The sequence below is a fragment of the Leptinotarsa decemlineata genome, unplaced genomic scaffold (genome assembly GCF_025532065.1).
Source record: "Leptinotarsa decemlineata unplaced genomic scaffold, Ldec_3_MD MMD2_tig00000133_RagTag_RagTag, whole genome shotgun sequence".
NCBI lineage: Eukaryota > Metazoa > Arthropoda > Insecta > Coleoptera > Chrysomelidae > Leptinotarsa > Leptinotarsa decemlineata.
The window spans coordinates 8,255,218-8,273,975 of record NW_027412542.1 but is presented as its reverse complement, the minus strand read 5'-3'; the positions used below and the strand labels follow the sequence as shown (position 1 = coordinate 8,273,975).

General features: G+C 34.5%; 1 protein-coding gene across 4 annotated transcripts; it reads right to left on the bottom strand.

The window, feature by feature from the left end:
* Nucleotides 1–1,382: 1,382 nt before the first annotated feature.
* Nucleotides 1,383–18,452, bottom strand: LOC111504354 (thioredoxin-interacting protein). Of its 4 annotated transcripts, none has more exons than XM_023158888.2 (8): nt 18,292–18,452; nt 16,617–16,731; nt 12,791–12,952; nt 11,231–11,439; nt 10,743–10,925; nt 9,442–9,636; nt 4,875–5,010; nt 1,383–4,646 (listed from the first exon to the last, which is right to left on the bottom strand). In XM_023158888.2, exons 2-8 carry the CDS (start codon nt 16,714–16,716, stop codon nt 4,516–4,518), a joined length of 1,116 nt encoding a protein of 371 aa, XP_023014656.2. In that variant the 5' UTR covers nt 16,717–16,731; nt 18,292–18,452; the 3' UTR covers nt 1,383–4,515. The 4 variants fall into 4 exon arrangements, with proteins under 4 accessions (XP_023014656.2, XP_023014657.2, XP_023014658.2 ...); XM_023158889.2 differs by having other exon boundaries at nt 16,617–16,728; nt 18,292–18,450; XM_023158890.2 differs by lacking the exon at nt 18,292–18,452 and adding an exon at nt 16,473–16,556.
* Between the last annotated feature and the right edge of the window lie 306 nt (nt 18,453–18,758).

Below are 18,758 nucleotides of genomic sequence, written 5' to 3'. Positions count from 1 at the left end.
CCAGCATACGGCAGTATGATATGGTAAATCATTTTCTCCAATCTGTTGAATAAACTCGCGGAATTGTTGGTGATTCAGCCCCGTGGATCTGATGAAATTAACAACTGATATGACTGGTTTTAGAACTTCAGACATATCCAAACATTTTCCGCACAATGACTGTTGATGAATGATACAATGTAAGAATAATGGTTTTGAACCACCATAATTTTCTACAGCCTTTGACACAAGTGCAACCACTCCTTTATTTTTACCATACATATTTTTGCCTACATCATTTGTTATAGATTTCAAATTTCTCTATCGAAGGTTCTTTTTATTAATGGCATTTTCAACTCCCTTAAAAATATCTGCCCCAGTTGTCGTGCCGTGAATACTATCAATATAAAGAAGTTCTTCATAGACTTAATAGCTTTTATCTACTCCGCGAATAAAAATCAACACCTGAGCAGTATCTGACACATCCGTTGACTCATCCAATGCTAGAGAAAACCACTCATGATGTCCATTTTTGTCAGACAGTTGAGATGATATATTTTCTGACTGTGCTGCGATTTGAGTCCGCGTTTCAAAGCTTCAAATTTTTCCTCCCGCAAACTTCCTGTATACTTGGAGTAACTTTGAAGATGTTTCGATTCATAGTATCGTTTAATGTTATAGTCTTTGAGAGCTTCACAAATCAAACATAGCGCCTTATTACTGGACTCAATCACAAAATACTGAAAGTTCTATTTTTCTTGGAACGTTCTGCATTCACTTTCAATGTTTCGCTTCTTTTCCATACTAACAAATCACACATAAAAACAATAAGTCAAATCAAAATACTTTTATTGACGGGTGTTACTTTATTTCACAATAGACAGTTTCGCTTCCTTCGCCTTTCCTACGCAGACTAACTCGCAGTTGCGCCGCTAGCCTTTTTATATGCAATTATTACTGCCATCTCGAGGTGATCGGAATACACTAGCTAGAACCAGAACTTTCTCGAACCAACGCGGTAATTCTAAATATTTAATTACGCCTAATGCCACCTAGCGGGTAGCTGAAAAAGATAGTACATAGTACCACTGCTCGCCACTAGATGTCGATAAGTGTCACAATACACGATAATAATTGAAATGCAAAAAAAGCGTAAGTTTGCTTTGGTCACGCACTCTGCGACTATCCTAATCTAGAAATATAGTTAAGGGCAGAAATTGTCCCTTGGAACAAACTGAAAAAATCATTATGGCCCGAAGGCTTCAATGTTTTGAGACCCCTGGTATAGAGGTACGACAGTTGGTTAACGGAAAAACAGATTTTAAACAGATTTCGAACAGATTTTAAACATATTTGATTCCTATTTTATTTCGCCTTTAAATTAGAGGAATTAATGATGATAATAATAATAATAAATGTTTTTATTGCTACACAATCAGCAGTTACAGAGAATAAGTTTAATCAATAATGAGTAGCAAATGGCATCGTTCGCTCTTCTACCTCATGAGAACGATAGAATAGCGCTCTTCCACTCAACCACGTGAAGGGACCAGTGACAAGAACTGGTCCCTCCAGAAAAAAAAAAGAATATACCTACTCATAAACATGGTACAAATGAAAAAGAATTTACATATCAATATAAGTAAAAATAATAATTATGTCACAAAGTGCAATGAATTTCACATAAGTTCATCAATATAATAAGAAGTCTATTGTTAAAGTACCATCCAGCAAAAGACCTTTAACCTTTTTCTTGAAATTAAAGATTGACAAGTTTTTGAAATCAACAGGGATACAATTGTAGATTTTTGCGATGCCATAGGAGAAGCAAGATCGTTAAAGCGAAGTGTTGTGCATGGGTACAGATAATTTCTGTCGAAACCGGACATTTACATTGTGCGCTTCAGAACGCCTCTGGATTTTTGAGTAGAGATATGAAGGTTTTTTTGTGAGTAGAATTTTGTGATATAATACACAGCAATGCAAAATACGTCGTTTGTTCATAGGCAACCAGCCCAGTCCAGTAATGTAACTTGAGGTCGGAGTCCGTCTTTCAATACCGCATATCAGTCGGGTGCAAGAGTTTAGGAGTCTTTGTAGGCGAGTTCTATCGGAATTTTTGATAGCCGGCCCATAAACAGCATCGCAGTAATTTTAGCTGTGATTAGACGAGTGACTCGCATAGGGTAATTTTACAAACTTTATTTGGAATCTCTCTGTTGGAAAAGATCTGTTTTAGGTTTACGAAAACTTTATTGATCATATGTGAGATATGCGTGGAAAACGTGAGAGAGTCATCAAACCTAAATTTTTTTCGCAATTTGACAGTTCGAGTGTTTCATTGCGAATGTGAAAGGAAATCAGGGGCGGGATCTATTTTTGGTCGATTTTCTACCGAAAAGTATATTTTTGGATTTGGTTGGATTGATGGACAAAGAGAATTTTTCTGATATTGGAGGCAGCAACAATATCTTTTTCATCAAAAGCGAGGTACAGCTGCGTGTCATCTGCATAGAAATGTGATGTCACATGTTTCAGATGTTCACAGAATTGAGAGGTATAAATAGTGAAGAGTAGCGGTCCCAATATTGATCCCTGAGGTACACCACACAAGGTTTCGATCGAATCTGATGATGTAGACTTCAGTATAACTGTTGGTGTACGTTTATTGAGATAAGCAGCAATAAGTTGCTGCGATGATGGAGAAAATCCTATATAGTGTAGAATAGCTCGCAACAATTCATGATTAGTCCTGTCGAAAGCTTTTGAGTAATCAAGAAGTCATATGGATGGTGGTGTTCCTATTTCGACCATGTGGACGTGGAATTAAGAGCTTTTCACGAATTTGCGTAGTAGCGGGCCATAGGAATCTACACATCACTAGCAGCTAGATAAGTACCGATCAGAAGTTTTATTAATGGTGTTGTTTTTGCGGGATTCTGACATTATTGTTTACGAAAGCAATGAACCTCTCTGAATAGGTGTTTCCGAATAGTTTTGTCTTCGCCTTTGTATAAGCGTTGAGTTTGTAGTATAAGTGAAGAATAAATCCGTTGAAGAGGGGTATTTTGGGAAAGCAACATTCAACGTTTTTATTCTTGATCCTTTGTCATATTCCACCTTATTGTTTTCGCGTATCTGGATTGTTTAGTAGTTTCATTTCAGGTTTAGACTAGTCGGTGCACAAGAAACTACTTGGCGCCCTTGTTATCAATTTTTTGTACATATTTATACTTATCTGTCTGATTTAACCCACGGCCCTTACGAGCAGGCACATTACTTGCCGTACACAAAAAAAGGACAGAAGTGTTATTCCTAATGTTTTAAAAATAAATGTCTTTGATAGATAATTTTTTTTTATTATTGAATTTAATGTAATATAGTAATAATGTTCAAATTTTTCAGTTCCTTCCATATGTTACTGCTAACGTGGGTGAGTAGGAATTGAATACTACATGTTTTTTTTTTCACGTTTGATTGCATAGTTCACCTCATTACGCAAAGCTTTATAATATTCCCAATGGCGCTGCTCTCGAGATTTTTCAAATCTATTATATGCATTATCGCGTGTCCTCATCATCATTTTCAGAGTATTCGTGAGCCAAAGTGCCCTTTTTTCAGTGACTCCAGCGTTTCGCATCGGAGCATGGATATCAAACAAATTTATTATAATCTCACTGAACAAATTTACTTTCTCCTCAATATTATCAGTACGGAATATCTCTGAAAAATCTGTGTGGAGCAAGTGATTTTCAAATAAATGTGGTTCGAAATTTCTGAAATCATGATAAAGATGGACTGAGGGCTCGCGTTTAATTTTGACGGTGCCTACAGAGCAAGATATTGAAGCGTGATCGGTGAAGGTCGAACAGTCAGTAACTTTAACGTTATTAATTTTAAGTTCTTCGGATGATATAATGAGATCTAGTAATTTATCCCTTCTTGTGGGGTAATCTACGATTTGCTTTAAGCTATAAGAATCAATAATCCTTTGCAAGCAACAGCTATTATTGCTGCTTAAGTTTAATAAGTCTATATAAAGATCTCCTGCAAATAATATGAAGTCTGACTTAGGAGCTACTACGTTGAGAGTACTGTCAAACTAATCGAGAAATTGATGTACTTGAAAATCAGGGGGTCTGTATAGTACACATATACTAGTAGTTTTATTTTCATATTTCAGAGTCCATACAAGACCCACGGAAATACTGAAAAGTGCATATCAGAACTGCTTCGAGGATTGGCACAAGTTATTATATCTGAGGGCACTACTTCACAGGAGACAACATAGATGAATAAATAAATAACAGACAGCGCATTTATAATCGCATAACAAAAGTTCTAGTCAAATTAACAAATTCATGTTATTACCTGTCCAATATAACTCAATTATAAAAATATATATCGAAAGGTCACAAAATGAAAATAACTTTCATTTAACAGCAACAATTTTACAATCAATTACAAATATCCCATACGATATCCCAATTTGTAATGTATATGAACCACTTGAAAATGTGATGGTAAATTGAAGTTTCATGTTAATTGAAGCGATGCAGATGGTGTGTGATATTGACGACGAGACTTTCTTGCAGAATCACCAGGACAGTTTATAACAGCATCTCCATATGTTGGTGGGGGTGAACCGGATCTCATGGTCGGAGATTCTGAAAAATAATTAACATTGTACGACTGAGAACCGATTTTGATCAGATATTGAAATATTATAATACTAATGGAAACACTTTTTTCGATTAATGTTCCGCAATGTTTTCATGATCAGGAGAAGCCTAAAACGCCTTTGATCATAATAAAAGTATCTACTTTTAATGTAATCTCATGCCATCATCTGAGCATGAGTATATGAAAACGACACTGACATCTTCAATACTCACCTCTTGAATCTAGTCGAGAAGATTCTTGACGTGTCCTCTGTTGAGTTTCATTAAGTCCTCCAAGAGGTATATGTCCAATTTCAACCTTTGTTTCAACAATAATGTTTTTATTGTTTCCCGGTAAGATAGCCTCGACCTAAGAAATAAAAGTAATTGATCGTGTAAAATAAAAAGTAAAACTGGAACTTTTGTCGTGGAATAAATCCAAAAAGAAGTATTTCTCCCAATCACCTTGAATACTCTTCTTGACGCGCGTTTTCTTTAATAATAATAACAATAATGATTATGATAGGGAATACATATTGAAATTGATGAACAACAATAAAGTTAACTTACATTCCTTTATCTCCTGAGGATGCCAACTTGGTTGGTTTATTGGGAAAAGTGTTTATTTGGGATAATTTATGTATTTGTGTAATAACGAATGAAAAAGTCACATGAATTCAATTCATGATATTCTAATGACGCCAGTTACTATAGAAAGATATTATTTTTTTAGAAATGCACAAACACTGGAGTAAAATTTTGAGAGAATTGATATGTGTTGGATTCAAATTGTTGTATAATATATTATATTTATTCGAAAAAACCGTTTTGGAAAGTTTGTTCCACATAAATTCCAAAGAAACAATTCTTAAAAAGTGTAGATCGAAGTATATTGAGTTGAATCTTTGAGTGATGGACAGCTGTATTTTATCAAGTACTGACAAATATCGCTTTCACGAAATCATGAAACTATCTTTAGGGAAGTAACCACTTTGTCACATTTTCAGTAAGTTGATTAGGCCAGGACGTGTTGTATCCAATTTGACACCCGATAAATTAATCGACTCAGCTATCAGAATTGTATGTAATTTTATAATTATGGTTACTTCTGACACAATCGTCTACCTAGAAATTTACTACATAGTCCAAGATCTCAGAGCCCCCAGACCTACGTATTTTAGCAAAGCTGAAATTTTCAGGATTATCAGTACAATGTCTTGTTGAGAGGTATGCGTACCCATTAGCTTGAAAGCGGGGTCATTTCACAGGTAGCGCGAAGTTCAGGTAGATAAAAACCTTACTTACCTACGTTAAAGTAGAAACGCTAATATTGAAATATTATTTAAAGTTAATTACTGCTAGTCACTTTCCGTGGGCCATTTCTTCTGCCAGACGTCTTGAAGTTTATGAAAAAATTAGGTAAACTACGTTATAGTAGCTATACTATCTACTGGCTATTTTTTTAAATCCACCCATTATTTTCAGGTCTTAAATTGCTGGGATGCTTCATAAGACATTGCTCCAGACACTTGCAATAGAATTTGCTCGTCTAAACTGTTGAAGTAATTCAGTTTTACATGGTGGTAAATTACTTGCGTCAAAATTTCTTACATTTTGCTGGTGGAATTCTTTATTTACTGTATATGTATTTATGAAAAGCTGCAGCTGCGTAGCATCTGCATCATTTATTCCGGAGACATTATATAACTCGCAGATGAATTTTTGTATTACATCAAATACATTTTGTTCCTTATCTTTATCAATAAATAATTCAAGATCACCAAATTTAAGGAACGTTTGCTGATATTCAGGAGATTTTTTGAGTATTAAAAAAGGTGTTTGCTTGCCTTTCTTAAAGAAAGCAGGATTATAGTCACATCCTGTGATAGCATGAAAGCCTATTAAGCTTCTACATACAGACGACCCCAAGTTGCCGTAAGTACCCAAGTAAGTACCAAACGTGGGAATTATCGTCTCTTGAATGATGCATATGCCCCAACATCATAACTGATACGTCAATATCAGAACATCTAATGGCAATGTTTGCTTGAGTATCGATATTGCATACACGATAAATATTTTTGTGTCCGGTTCTTCATGCTCTGGGCACGATAAATTCTCATCAATACTTGATACAACTCTATTATTAATGACACTATAAAAATGACATTCTATGAAATTAATAATCAATTTATTTCCAATAAAAGGTACCATCTCGTCTGTAGCCCAATGTGAAATAAAGAAATTTACGAGTGCCTGTTTAAAGTGATTCTTTTCCAAAATCAGCAGATCTGGTCCAGTTATAGTGAAATCCAGTTGTGTACATTCTTGTCGGATAGATCTCTCATAATCCTTTATGGAAGGAGTGAAATATTGGTTGAAAATAATGTCAATTCTGGTGGCATTTAATTGTGTTAACATTTTTACCATTTTCTTTGAAATGTTTCCAAATTATTCAATTACATCTTTCATCAGATGTATCACAGAAACACAATTCAATGAAGTAGCCACTATATCTTTCACTCCAATAATTACTCCAATAATTTTTGAATGTTTATGCAAGTAGCTCGCGTTGTCAACGTTACATCAGCTGCACGATCATAGACTAAATAAAGAATATGCTGAACACGTTTGGAGCAATGTATTGCTCTCATTCACATTCATGCGTATGAATAATGCCCTCACGCTCACACTCACAGGTAAAGTTTCATAGCGTCTGGGGGGATGATTGGCCTTTCGGATTGGTCTGGCCGCCTACAAAGGGTCTTAAAATAGTACCTAAGATAATATATATTTGCTACTATATCGTAGTTCACCTAATTTTTTCATAACCTTCAAGACGTCTGGCAGAAGTAATGGCCCACGGAAAGTGACTAACAGTAATGAATTTTAATTTTTAATAATATTCTTCAAAAAATATTTAAATATTAGCGTTTCTACTTCAACTTAGGTAAGTAAGGTTTTTATCTACCTGTACTTTGCGTTATCTGAGAAATGGCCCCGCTTTCAAGCTAATGGGTAGGCATACCTCTTAACAAGACATTATCCTAATGATCCTGAAAATTTCAGCTTTGCTAAAATGACGCAGGTCTGAGGGCTCTGAGATCTTGCTCTAACAGCTTTTCTTCATAAGATGAAAGATGTGCTGGTGCTCTTCGAGGAGACAAACGAAATGTTTTTTGCAAAACCATACGCGGTAAACATTGTATCTGTTCACGTCTGCATTATAATTATTTTTCATTACACGTTTTTTTTGGGGCGATAAATTCCAATTTTCAGCGTTGGATAAACGTAAAATAACCTGAATCATATTCAAGTCTCGGAAAATACGTACAAGACTTGGTAGGAAATTTTAGTATGGTGAACAATGTCATATTAATATCATAAAAAATATGCATGAAAAAGAAAAAGTGTATTAAAAGTGGAGACAAAGGTTTTGGATTTCTACTTCTTCATCATTGCACAAAAAAATGTGGAAAAGGAAGAAAGCAATTGATTTCAAAATACATTGATATACGTACGTTATTGAACTTTCTCAAACATACATATTATGCACTACCTTAATGTGTAAATATGTTTGAACATTATCTAAAAAATGAACTCCGCTATGCCATAAGCCTACGACCTATTCCTTACGAAGTAAACGCTAAATACACATCACGGTCCTTTTCAGATAGATGCGATTTTTTTTTTTTGTAATGGGTAAAACATATACTTAATTGGAGCCTGGTTATATTGAAACACAAACACGTATAAAATTGTCCACGGCATGAAATCTTATCAGACAGATTATAAAATATATTCAGGATGACGGTGTTCCATGTCAGTAAAATTTTATCTCTTTCATTTACTATGTTGTGTAGCAATCCTGTGAATGATATCTGATTCAATTCCATAACAAATGTTTAAAAAAAAAATAAGATTTTCGTTGATTGAACAATAACTAATTTTTATCAGCTTAAAAAATATATGATAATAGATATTGTGAATTTATCACGGAGGCTTCTTTTCCTATATAAATCGAAGTTATGTATCAGCGAATTGAAAAAAAGATGATATTCAAATTCTATATTTTTCATTCCAAAACTTACATTTCAATCACAAATGAATAGTATAGCATATCTTCCACATTTGCTTAGTAATTGTTTTTTCCTCACTTCTCTGATAAAAAATCTCGATTTTTTCTTCGATAGTGTATAGGAAGAAAAGCCTCCTTGCCAAATATCAGCAAATGAATATCTGTGGAATATTTGAAAATTCTGTTGTTTTTGAATAATTTTTGGCGTGCGATCACTCATTTTCTGCTGTTGCCTCTACTTCTGAGAAGAAATATAGCATATGAGAAAAAATTAGTATCTCTGCGAATTTACAAGATTTATGAAAAAAATTTAAAAAATGGATGTTTGACCTTGAAATTGATTAGGTAATATCCGACACTGTAAACTATCTGTGTAGTTTCTGTTGTTTTCGATTCGGTGAAATTTTGACTGAAGGCTAGATCCGTTGGAACTGGCAGATAGTCGTCTGGTTTTGCACTTTGTTACTTTGGTTTATTCTGAATTTGCGTTTGTTGCGGATATCAACACACCTGATACGATTTTTAGCATAGGCGGCAGTTTACTCGAAACTTTCACAATTTCCAAAGAATCAAATAATATTCATTCACAGAATAATTCACTGAAAATGTCTTACAGAAGGAAATGGCGCCTTCAATTTATTTTAAATTCCGAATTAATCTCTAAGATTTCCATTTCAATGAGAACAAGAATAATATATGAGGTGATTTTCATTACTAACTTACACTGAGAGTGAACCATTGACACAAAAAGACACATCTCTTGAAATTGTAGAGGACTTCGGATCTTGGAATTTCTAAATCGAATTCATAAGTTCTCTGTTCTCTTGCTTCTACTCCGATGTCAAAATTAGAGGATAACACATCGTGTTGGTACCGAAAAAAATCTCTCTGTCGTAGTTCCAATCTAGATTTGATTGTCTGATATTAATAAAATAATATGATTATTGAAGTTGACTGTACCTAATCTTGAAATTACACGAACACCTGTGAACCATTAGTATCATCCTAAATTGAAAAAAAACTTGATTACCCGGATCAAATATGCAAGTTTTAAAGGGGTAAAAACATTAAGCTCAAGTTTTGTAAGTAAGAAAATAATTTTTTTGGGGTTTATAACCTTCCACAATCTGAAAAAAATAAAAGCTTAATCAATTGAAAATCTGCTGAAGTGTAGTAAAGGGCAAACTGAAAAATTCGCCCCGAAAAGTTATTGCGTAATATAAATTACTGGAAAGTTCTATTAGTCAGTAACTTGTATTCATAAGTCCTGCCTACAATTTAAAAAAAAATCAATTGAAAAAATTTAATTTTGATACTCAGCTTTCTTGAGTGGTTAATATTTCGAAAAAAATCCTTTTTCGTTTTCGAAACCTGTATTAACTATGAAAATCTGAAAATATGAAAAGTTGTGGAATTGGCCGCGGTGGTAGTGCGCCCGATTCACGATCGGAAGGCCCTGGGTTCGATTCCCGCCTCGATCAGATATTTTTCTCGAAAGAATTTATGTGGTTGAAGCTGGGATGATTCTGCAAACGTGTTAGGAATCACACGTTGGAAGGTAAGACCTCGTTAGTCCTTAGCTCGCACAAGTTTTTCAACTTCTGAGAGTTGTCGTTCGTATGGGGGCAACTGCCAATTAACGGAAAAACATATTTTGAACAGACAGATCTCGCCTCAAACTGTGATGGTTTTGACACGAGTAAAAAAATATCTGAAGTTAATTGTGACAATTGAACGACGAACCTCCAATATCGGCAGATGTATTTTAAGTGAAGGGATATTAAAAAAACAAGTTACATATTGGGCTCTGAGTGCTTCTGAGTGCTAAAAGGTACATATCTGAGTAGTATCAGTACGTCTGATACGAAATATTATATAGAGAATAGGGCCGTAAAGTTTCTGGAATATTCGAAACAGTGAATGATTGTATCAAACCCCACAAGATAAAATCAAGGTTTTAATTCTTTCAGTCAACTCATAGTTCACTGGCGTTTGTGTACTGATATGGTACAACATGATCTCACCCTTGTTAATTTAATCACTATTTTCTCAACTCTTTCATTTGAAAAGTTTGTTAAGTCCACCTGAACTTTCGCCATTTCTCCCTGAACAAATGCAATCTTTTCCATTCGTAAGTCAATGGATATTGAACCACCAGGACAGCAGCAAGAACCCACCATTTTTTCGTTCTGATAACTAAAGGGTTTCTGTGAAAACCATGCAAAATATGTTAGTGAAATAGATATTGACTTTAAATACAATGGTCAAATTCAATTTTTATCGATATTGTTTCATTGAAAATATAATGAATTGCTTCATGGAAAAATAATGCAAAAAACTCGTTCAGGAGATATAAAGCTAATATTTGGATGAATTCATTTTCAACTGAAGTAGTAAACAACATAAAGAATTTGATATGAACTCATCAAAAGTAACATCAACATTCGACACTGACCAGAATCAGTGATCACAAAATGAGTTTCACCAAAAGTGTTAGATTGTCAATACTAACCATTTGCAAATCTGATATGAACTCATTGAAGTCTATAAATGAGTGAACTTCGAAATCAACCTTCTCTTCAAGATCAGGAGCATCCACAACGTCCATTTTAGCCTTGAGGTAATATGTGACATATCCGTATTTTCCCTGATAGCTTGTGGGTAGATCTTTGGCTAATGGAAAGCTAAAAGGCAGTTCATAGCGACCAATATTGAAATCCTCTGCAAATATCCATCAGATAATTATGTATCATTAAAAAATTATATAGAAAAGGAGTATTGAAAGTGTATTCAATGAAGCTGCATTTCCGTACAATGTTGAACTTAACTGTAACATAATTCAAAGAGACGGGACGAGGGAGAATATTCAACTCACTCAGTTTAGTGTTCTCAGTGGCGGCGCAAGATCTGAATTTAATGTGGGTAAGATAGATTTCGCGAGGCCCTCTGATGGTGCAAGAAGAGGGTTTTATAAAATGAAAAAAAACCATTTAAAACTATTTAAAAAATTTAAAATATTTCATTCATTCAGAAACACCAAAATGTTCACGGATGTACTTTTTCGGAACATTAAAAAACAAAACCCGACTTGAGAGTAATGAAAAAACATCATGTGTAGGTCGCCGTATGAAAGTCACTGCAGCTATTTACTCACTGAGACCTTCAAAATGAGCCCAAACACGTCCCGTCTGCTGTAAGTTGCCGAGGAGTTGGTTCTTTGCAGACTGTTCTGGTTGCGGCAACAAGTCAAAGTAAAAACGTTATTGTGCATTCTCCTAAGAATATCGAATTTTTATTTCGATCAGTCAAGTGGATGTAATGTTAACCATAATTAGAAAAATAATTAGGAACCATAATGGAAACGGGCTGGAAACTTTTAAACGGCTGGAGCGATTTTCATGAAACATATCTAAGAACTATCCTGACAAAATAAGCTATTGAATAAAAAACCGCATCGAAAGTGGTCTACTAGTATAGGAGCTACAGTTCCACAGACAGACACATAGATGTATAAACAGATACTTGTGATGCATTGTTTGGAACCTGTGGTGTAGTAATGACTATTACTGAAGAGGAAGATCAAACTGATCTTCCTCTTGAAGATGATCACTTGGAGATCGAAACACGTGTCAAGGTGTTGAAATAACGGTTTGGTGTTGAGAAAAACTCCAGTAATATTCGTATAAACAGATACACAAATCAAACTTATAACACCCTTTTTGTGTCAGGAGGTTGAAATGAAAACAAATGAATGAAATAAAGTTTTCGGATTTTCCATAATTTTTTTGAATTTATTTTTGGTTTTGGGGCAAGAGGCTTTTTGCATCGAGAGGCCATGGGCGTTTGCCCACATCGCCCACGCCTTACGCCGCCTCTGGGAATATTCAGTTGCTTATTACAGGTCAAATTTCATGGCATATTTTCATCCAAAGATGTAAAAGCTAATATTACTGAAATGAAATATAACAACATGGTGGACATTATTGATCACTTTTTCAGCTCAAAATTTATGGTACATATTTTGAGGTGGAACTGCAAATTATACTTTCCAACTGAACTATTTTAAACTCACTTCGTCGAGATAAAGGAAGATCAACCTCTAGAAAAGTATTATATCGAGTCCCTCCCATGCAATTCCTTGCTCGATATATCATTTTATTTTCTGTGCTGTCGTAATATCTTCTTCTTGCTGCAAAGCATGCAGACTCCAATCCCCGAACTTCCAATGTTATTCCTAAAAAATGAATTATACTGAATAAAAAGTAACTAAAGATGATGAAACTATTTCTGGACCTATGCTACTTTGAATATTGATAAAATTTCTATTATTTGAATAATTTCTGGTGGAATTAATATTACCACTTCAAAATTAATGAAACTGCTAGCGAAACGATTTCACAACACTATAGGTTCCTGTATGGAACTTACAGTTCCTAATTTGAAAAATATTTATAAACAAGATAATGTATGTAATGATAACACTTTTGCCTAACCAGAACCAATAAATACACTCTCTGTCGATGGCCATTTCGATAACCAATTTAGTATTGTCAGGGAGTCAGGGCACAAGTTTTAATCAACTCCTGATGAGTCTAACTTGGTCAAGGAAACGCGTGTCGAACGACAGTGCTTTAGTTCGGGTGAGAGTAAAATGTTTCCGTTAGATCTATTTCCTATTAAGATTGAAAATAACTGATAGTTTTTCATTAAGTGTGAATATTCATACTTTCTGATTGTCTGAAATATGTGTTTCAAATAATCGAAAATGATCAATTTGAACATCATCAGACTAATAACAAAGAGCACTATCTCTCAGTCCAAATGGGCTGAAGAACATTGGTAAGAACTATTTTATCAACAGTGTATACAATTTCAATAGATTTCTAGTTCAACATGCAACTCAATCAATGCGTTCGCCAAGGTGGTTAAGGAACTCTAGTCAGAGGACTTGCCAGACAGTCTGATGAAAAGCCAGATTCAAACAGTCGTTGCTCATAAGTTTGGTTCTCACAGTTGCAGACGAACCGTTTGGTACTACAGTTTTCCCTTTATCAGGATCTACCATGACTTGCCCGTAGTTTAATTGGCAATACCCAAGATGACGAACACAAGTTTTTACGATACCTGTTGAAGGGCTTGATTAAAAAAATGGGAAAAAAACCTCAATCGATTCTGATAAAGATAAACCACAGTCTAAGCGACGCTAGAGTTCTTAAAGATAGAAAACTTTGAAATGGATGTATTTTGGTTACTGTTCTAATAGTGTCGACCCGTTTTGAGACTTTTCTCCCTATATTCCATGACGTAGTGTCCAGCCAAATTTGTTACAATGTTTGGCTCATTTCACTATAGAAAAACCTTAGAAACGGAAATGTGAATGTATCTTGCTCAAAATATAGAGTGAGAAGGAAGTGCACGATCAATTCATAAATTACCTGAAATTTTATTGATACATCTGAAACATTTTGTCTGCAACGGAAGTACGTTTTCCCTCGAAGGGCTTGAAATGAGTAAATACGCAGCAGCCAGAAGAGCCCCGTCGTTGAAATATCTATGCACTGATTGAACATTCTGTAAATATTCTACAGTGGACATTGCACGTTGTATGCCAACCAGCAGGAAGGGGGCGTTTACTCTTTTTTTACGATAGGTATATCATCATGTTGTTCTTCAAAAACCTTATCTTATGAGTAGTCCTATGATTATTCTGAACCATCTTCACAAGGAATACCACTCATTTCTATGAGACAAAAATTTATATCTATATTCCATGCGTATTGAAAGATTTCATAAAACTCCGCTTTGGAAGACGGGTGTCTGAAAGGGGAGTTGTGAAGCACCATACTGAAGACGACTGATTCTCCCTACATGCCTGAATCTAATGTATCGTCAGGTTGGAGGATTGCTGGGAATAATAAGGTGGGAGTTTTACAATTCGAAACTCCGACAACCTCAGTATCTACCTCCACTGGAATATCTTCAGCAAGTCATTATGACTGCCATAGCAAATATTTCAGATTTTTCTATAGGACAGAACATAAGCCCTACAAGAAAATTTTTAAGGCGGTCTCAGAGCGGTGCCTGTGCGAAAGTAGCGATTCACATTGGATTTGAATCGATGAAGATTAAATCCATTTGGAAAAACGTTCTCAAGTTTATTCCACATAAACGCATTTCTCCAGATGAAAGAGTTCTCAAACATTGAAGTTCGAGGTGTACTTACTTGAACCTCAAAACGATGAGCAGCCACAGTCCGTCGCGAATTTTTGATACGAGTATGTACCGTGGAATCGAAAGTGTATGTGGAATCAAATGTGCAAAATCACTTGAATACTTCCCGTGAAAGTATCTATAGAAGAGAGACAAATCTCCAACCTTTCTTCGATGTTCCAGGCTATCAAGGTTGCACGTGATGTTCGCGTCTCCAATCAGGCGGATGGCTCTTTTCTGGATGGAATTCACCAACTTCAGAGTTGCTCGGAGTTAGAACAGTGTTCCAAGCTTTTGAGAAGCAGCCTTTGCAATTCCAGAGACATAATTTTGCCAAAACATATTGGTGTGCATTTTAACCCCCAACAAACTTATCGAATCAGAAAGCGGAATTGTCTGGGTTTTTGTGGTATTGAATTGAAAATAATCCACATACACATCTTCACCAGATGTAGCCCCTGCGACTCTCATTTATTTTCTGGAAACATCTTCAAAGGTGTGACCTGTGACTACCACTGTCATATCATCGGCATACATGAGTAACCTACCTTCTGTGATGAAGAGTGATAAGTCTTTTATATATGATACGAGTATATAAGGGAAAGAGCAGTGGCCCTAGTATAAAATGTATGTGATGGAATCGGCTGATACTTGAAGAAAATCCATAACGTAACATTTTCACTGAACAGTTCACAAAACCATAACTCCTGGTCCAAGCCGTGGACTACACGATAGTGTGCGTTACAGGACATTGATATATCTTGGTGAACCCACCAATAATATCGCTCGTTTTTTTTGGAAAAGAATGGCTTGGACATATCTTACGGAAAAATTATAACTGAAGCAAATTCAATGAAAACAATAAAGACAAAACTTCATTGTCAGGATTATATAAGTTGATTTGTGGTTCTTGCTTAAAACTTTATATTGGAACGTTACTGATTATTTTTCAAATTGGAAACTGGTAATTACCTGATACATAAACTCAGGCAATTTGATTAATTGCATGTTCTTTTAAATGAGTTTGTGAAATTTATTTTCTTATGTTAATGTTAATTAATTCATTCTTAAACTCATGTACACATTTTTAACATTATTTGAGTAGGAGAAATGCAGGTACTTTAAATTGTAGAAATAAATATAAAGCATTGAATATGAAGATTTTAGCTAGTATAGATACGCCTGAAGAAGATATTATATAGCTTATTGCGGTTTTGTAAAATGTGTAGTGGAAATGTCACAATGAAGTATTTTTTCAAAATCCTAGTACTAGTATGATTCCTTGAGGGATCCCCAGTTCAATATGTTCATATAAAAAACTATTCAACTTTGAAAATACAACTTTAATTTGTCATGAATCATTTGAGATTGAAGTGAAATTTCCATTTGAAGTCATAATTAACAACTAATACAATTATGTGACCCTCTGCCCATCCGTATAAATGTGTGACGAAATGAAATTGCTTTCATTTTTATTTCATACTGTACAATAAATCGAATTATTATTTATCTACTAATTTGCAGCCAGTAAATTGAACATTTACCTGAAACCATGATATGTTGCCACTTTGCTTTTTGTATCGACTTTTAATCAGTTCAGGAATTCTATTTTACGACGACCCTTAAAGCTGACGAAAGTCACTATTACAGTTCTATGTTGAAAGTTGTAACAAGGTTTATATTTTTACCTTTAACATGTGTTTCCATCTGGAATGTTAGTAGTACATGTCCAAAAACCTTGTTTCCGGCAAAGTATATCTCTTGTGAATTTGACAAAACGATTTCCATTTTCGAATTAGGCTACTGAAAAAAAAATAAATTAGTTTTCACTCCTAATAAATGAGGGATTGCAGTGCATCATCATGTAATTGAAATGTTATTGACTGTTCCGGCAGATTAAAACACAATGTAAATATGTAGCATTTTTTCTAACAGGTTTATATTAGCTTCACTTGTATGTTTGTTTGTTTGTAAACGACTCCTTTGGACTCGATTTTGACTAACTTCAAACGGAAAGATGTATTTTAAACTTTGTACACTTATCAAGAATCGGTGAGAATACAATAATTTCATAAGTTTAGTTTATCTCATTATCCTGTGAGAGTGTGAGAGCAAGTGAGACAACCACACTGTCTGTATGTATGGCACCCCACGCTTTTTTACAACAATTTTTTTTTCAGTAAATAGATTTATTCTGATTTCAGACTTATTAGTTACATCAAGCCATAGGACTTATTATCGACGTTAAATACAATCTCAAATTAGTTTCGAATTATTTTGTTTATTTGTTTTCTGGGGTAAAATTTAGTAATTGAAATTTGACCCCCTTCCTGTTAACATATTGATCTGATATTCAGTACACACATTTATTTTTGATGACAATACAATTTAATGAATTCTGTATCATTGTAAATCCAAGATGGCCGCAGCTACAAAATGGTGGATTACAAATTGTTTCACAACTACCTCAATATGAGTATCAAATGACAGGTGACTAGTGGAATAATGGTACATTTTGAAAAAGATGCAAATTCAAGATGGCCGCAGCTACAAGATGGCGGATTATATTTTTCACAACTACCTCAATATGGGTATCAAAGGACAGGGCTTGACTAGTAGTTCAGGTTGAAAATGATGCAAATTCAAGATTCCCGCAGCTACACAACGGCGGATTAAATATTTTTTAACAAATACCTTGAAATTGGTATCAAATGACAGGGCTTGACTAGCAAAATAGTAGTACACTTTGGGAGAGATGCAAATTTGAGATAGCCGCAGCTTCAAAATGGCGGATTACATATTACCTTGTGATACTGAGGCACTAAATGAACTAAACAGAATGAGGTGAATTGAGTAACAAAATGTTCACCAGAAAAAATGTTTTCAATAGATTCATTTCACGCTAGGGGTTCCAAATTCTACGTATCAAATCTGAAAGAACCTACTGTGCATGATCATTTTCGCAAATAATTTATTTTGAAGTTGAATTTCTTTGATTCTTCAGAGGGTTCAAACATATTTTGTTTGAAGATATGTAACTAGAAAGTCAAAACGTCATTTTGCCAGAAACAAATCTCTCTCTCAAAAATATTTCCTTTTCAATTTAGAAGAAAGAAAACGATTTAAAAATTTTGTAAATACTATTGAGTTGCATTGGTACCTGATTTTTCTATGGGATTTCAAGTTTTTCATCCTATACTTAGTGATATTTAGGAAAAATCATCCCCAAACAAAAAAGGCTAGGAGCGCCTATGCTCCAACGTTATGTTTGTGTATATTGGATTTCTCAATTAAAAAAAAACTAATGTAAAACCAAATCTTTGGTAGCAAATGTACCAACAAATATATTATAAGTATACTCACATTTCAAACTGATTTCAAATGAAGTATGGCAAAATAAGCACAAACCTAAACTTCTATCATCTAACTTAGATTCACCAACCATAGAAAAATTATCGTGTCCCGCCTAGAAGTGCAACGTTCATTCGTTTTAATGTCTGATTGCATTTAGTTTGTTATTGGTGAAACGCAAATAACAGGAACTATAACCTTGAAGAAGATGAAATGAGTACGATAAGCAGAGGCGTACCAAAACAACAAATAGGAGCGTTTTTGAATCACCATTTGAAGTAGCTCTAATAGGAGGCATTTAACGCAATCACTAGCACCCAACTTGGCAACGGAACGACTTTGCAGAATTAAATTACCCAGCTTCTAATATGTCACACAAATAGAACAATGCAATCATTTTTTGAATGGAAAAATATAATAACAGCATAAAAATAGTTGAAAAGGAAAAAATAGTGTGTCTATTATTGTAAACATAAATT

Excerpts from the sequence above, each read along its gene's own strand:
- LOC111504354 (XM_023158888.2), bottom strand. The coding sequence starts at position 16,716 with ATGGAAATCGTTTTGTCAAATTCACAAGAGATATACTTTGCCGGAAAC. Across the intron at positions 12,953-16,616 it reads GATGGAAACACATGTTAAAG|GAATAACATTGGAAGTTCGG; the intron begins GTAAAAATATAA and ends TTCATTTTTTAG. Across the intron at positions 5,011-9,441 it reads GTCAATGGTTCACTCTCAGT|GTCGAGGCTATCTTACCGGG; the intron begins GTAAGTTAGTAA and ends TTTATTTCTTAG.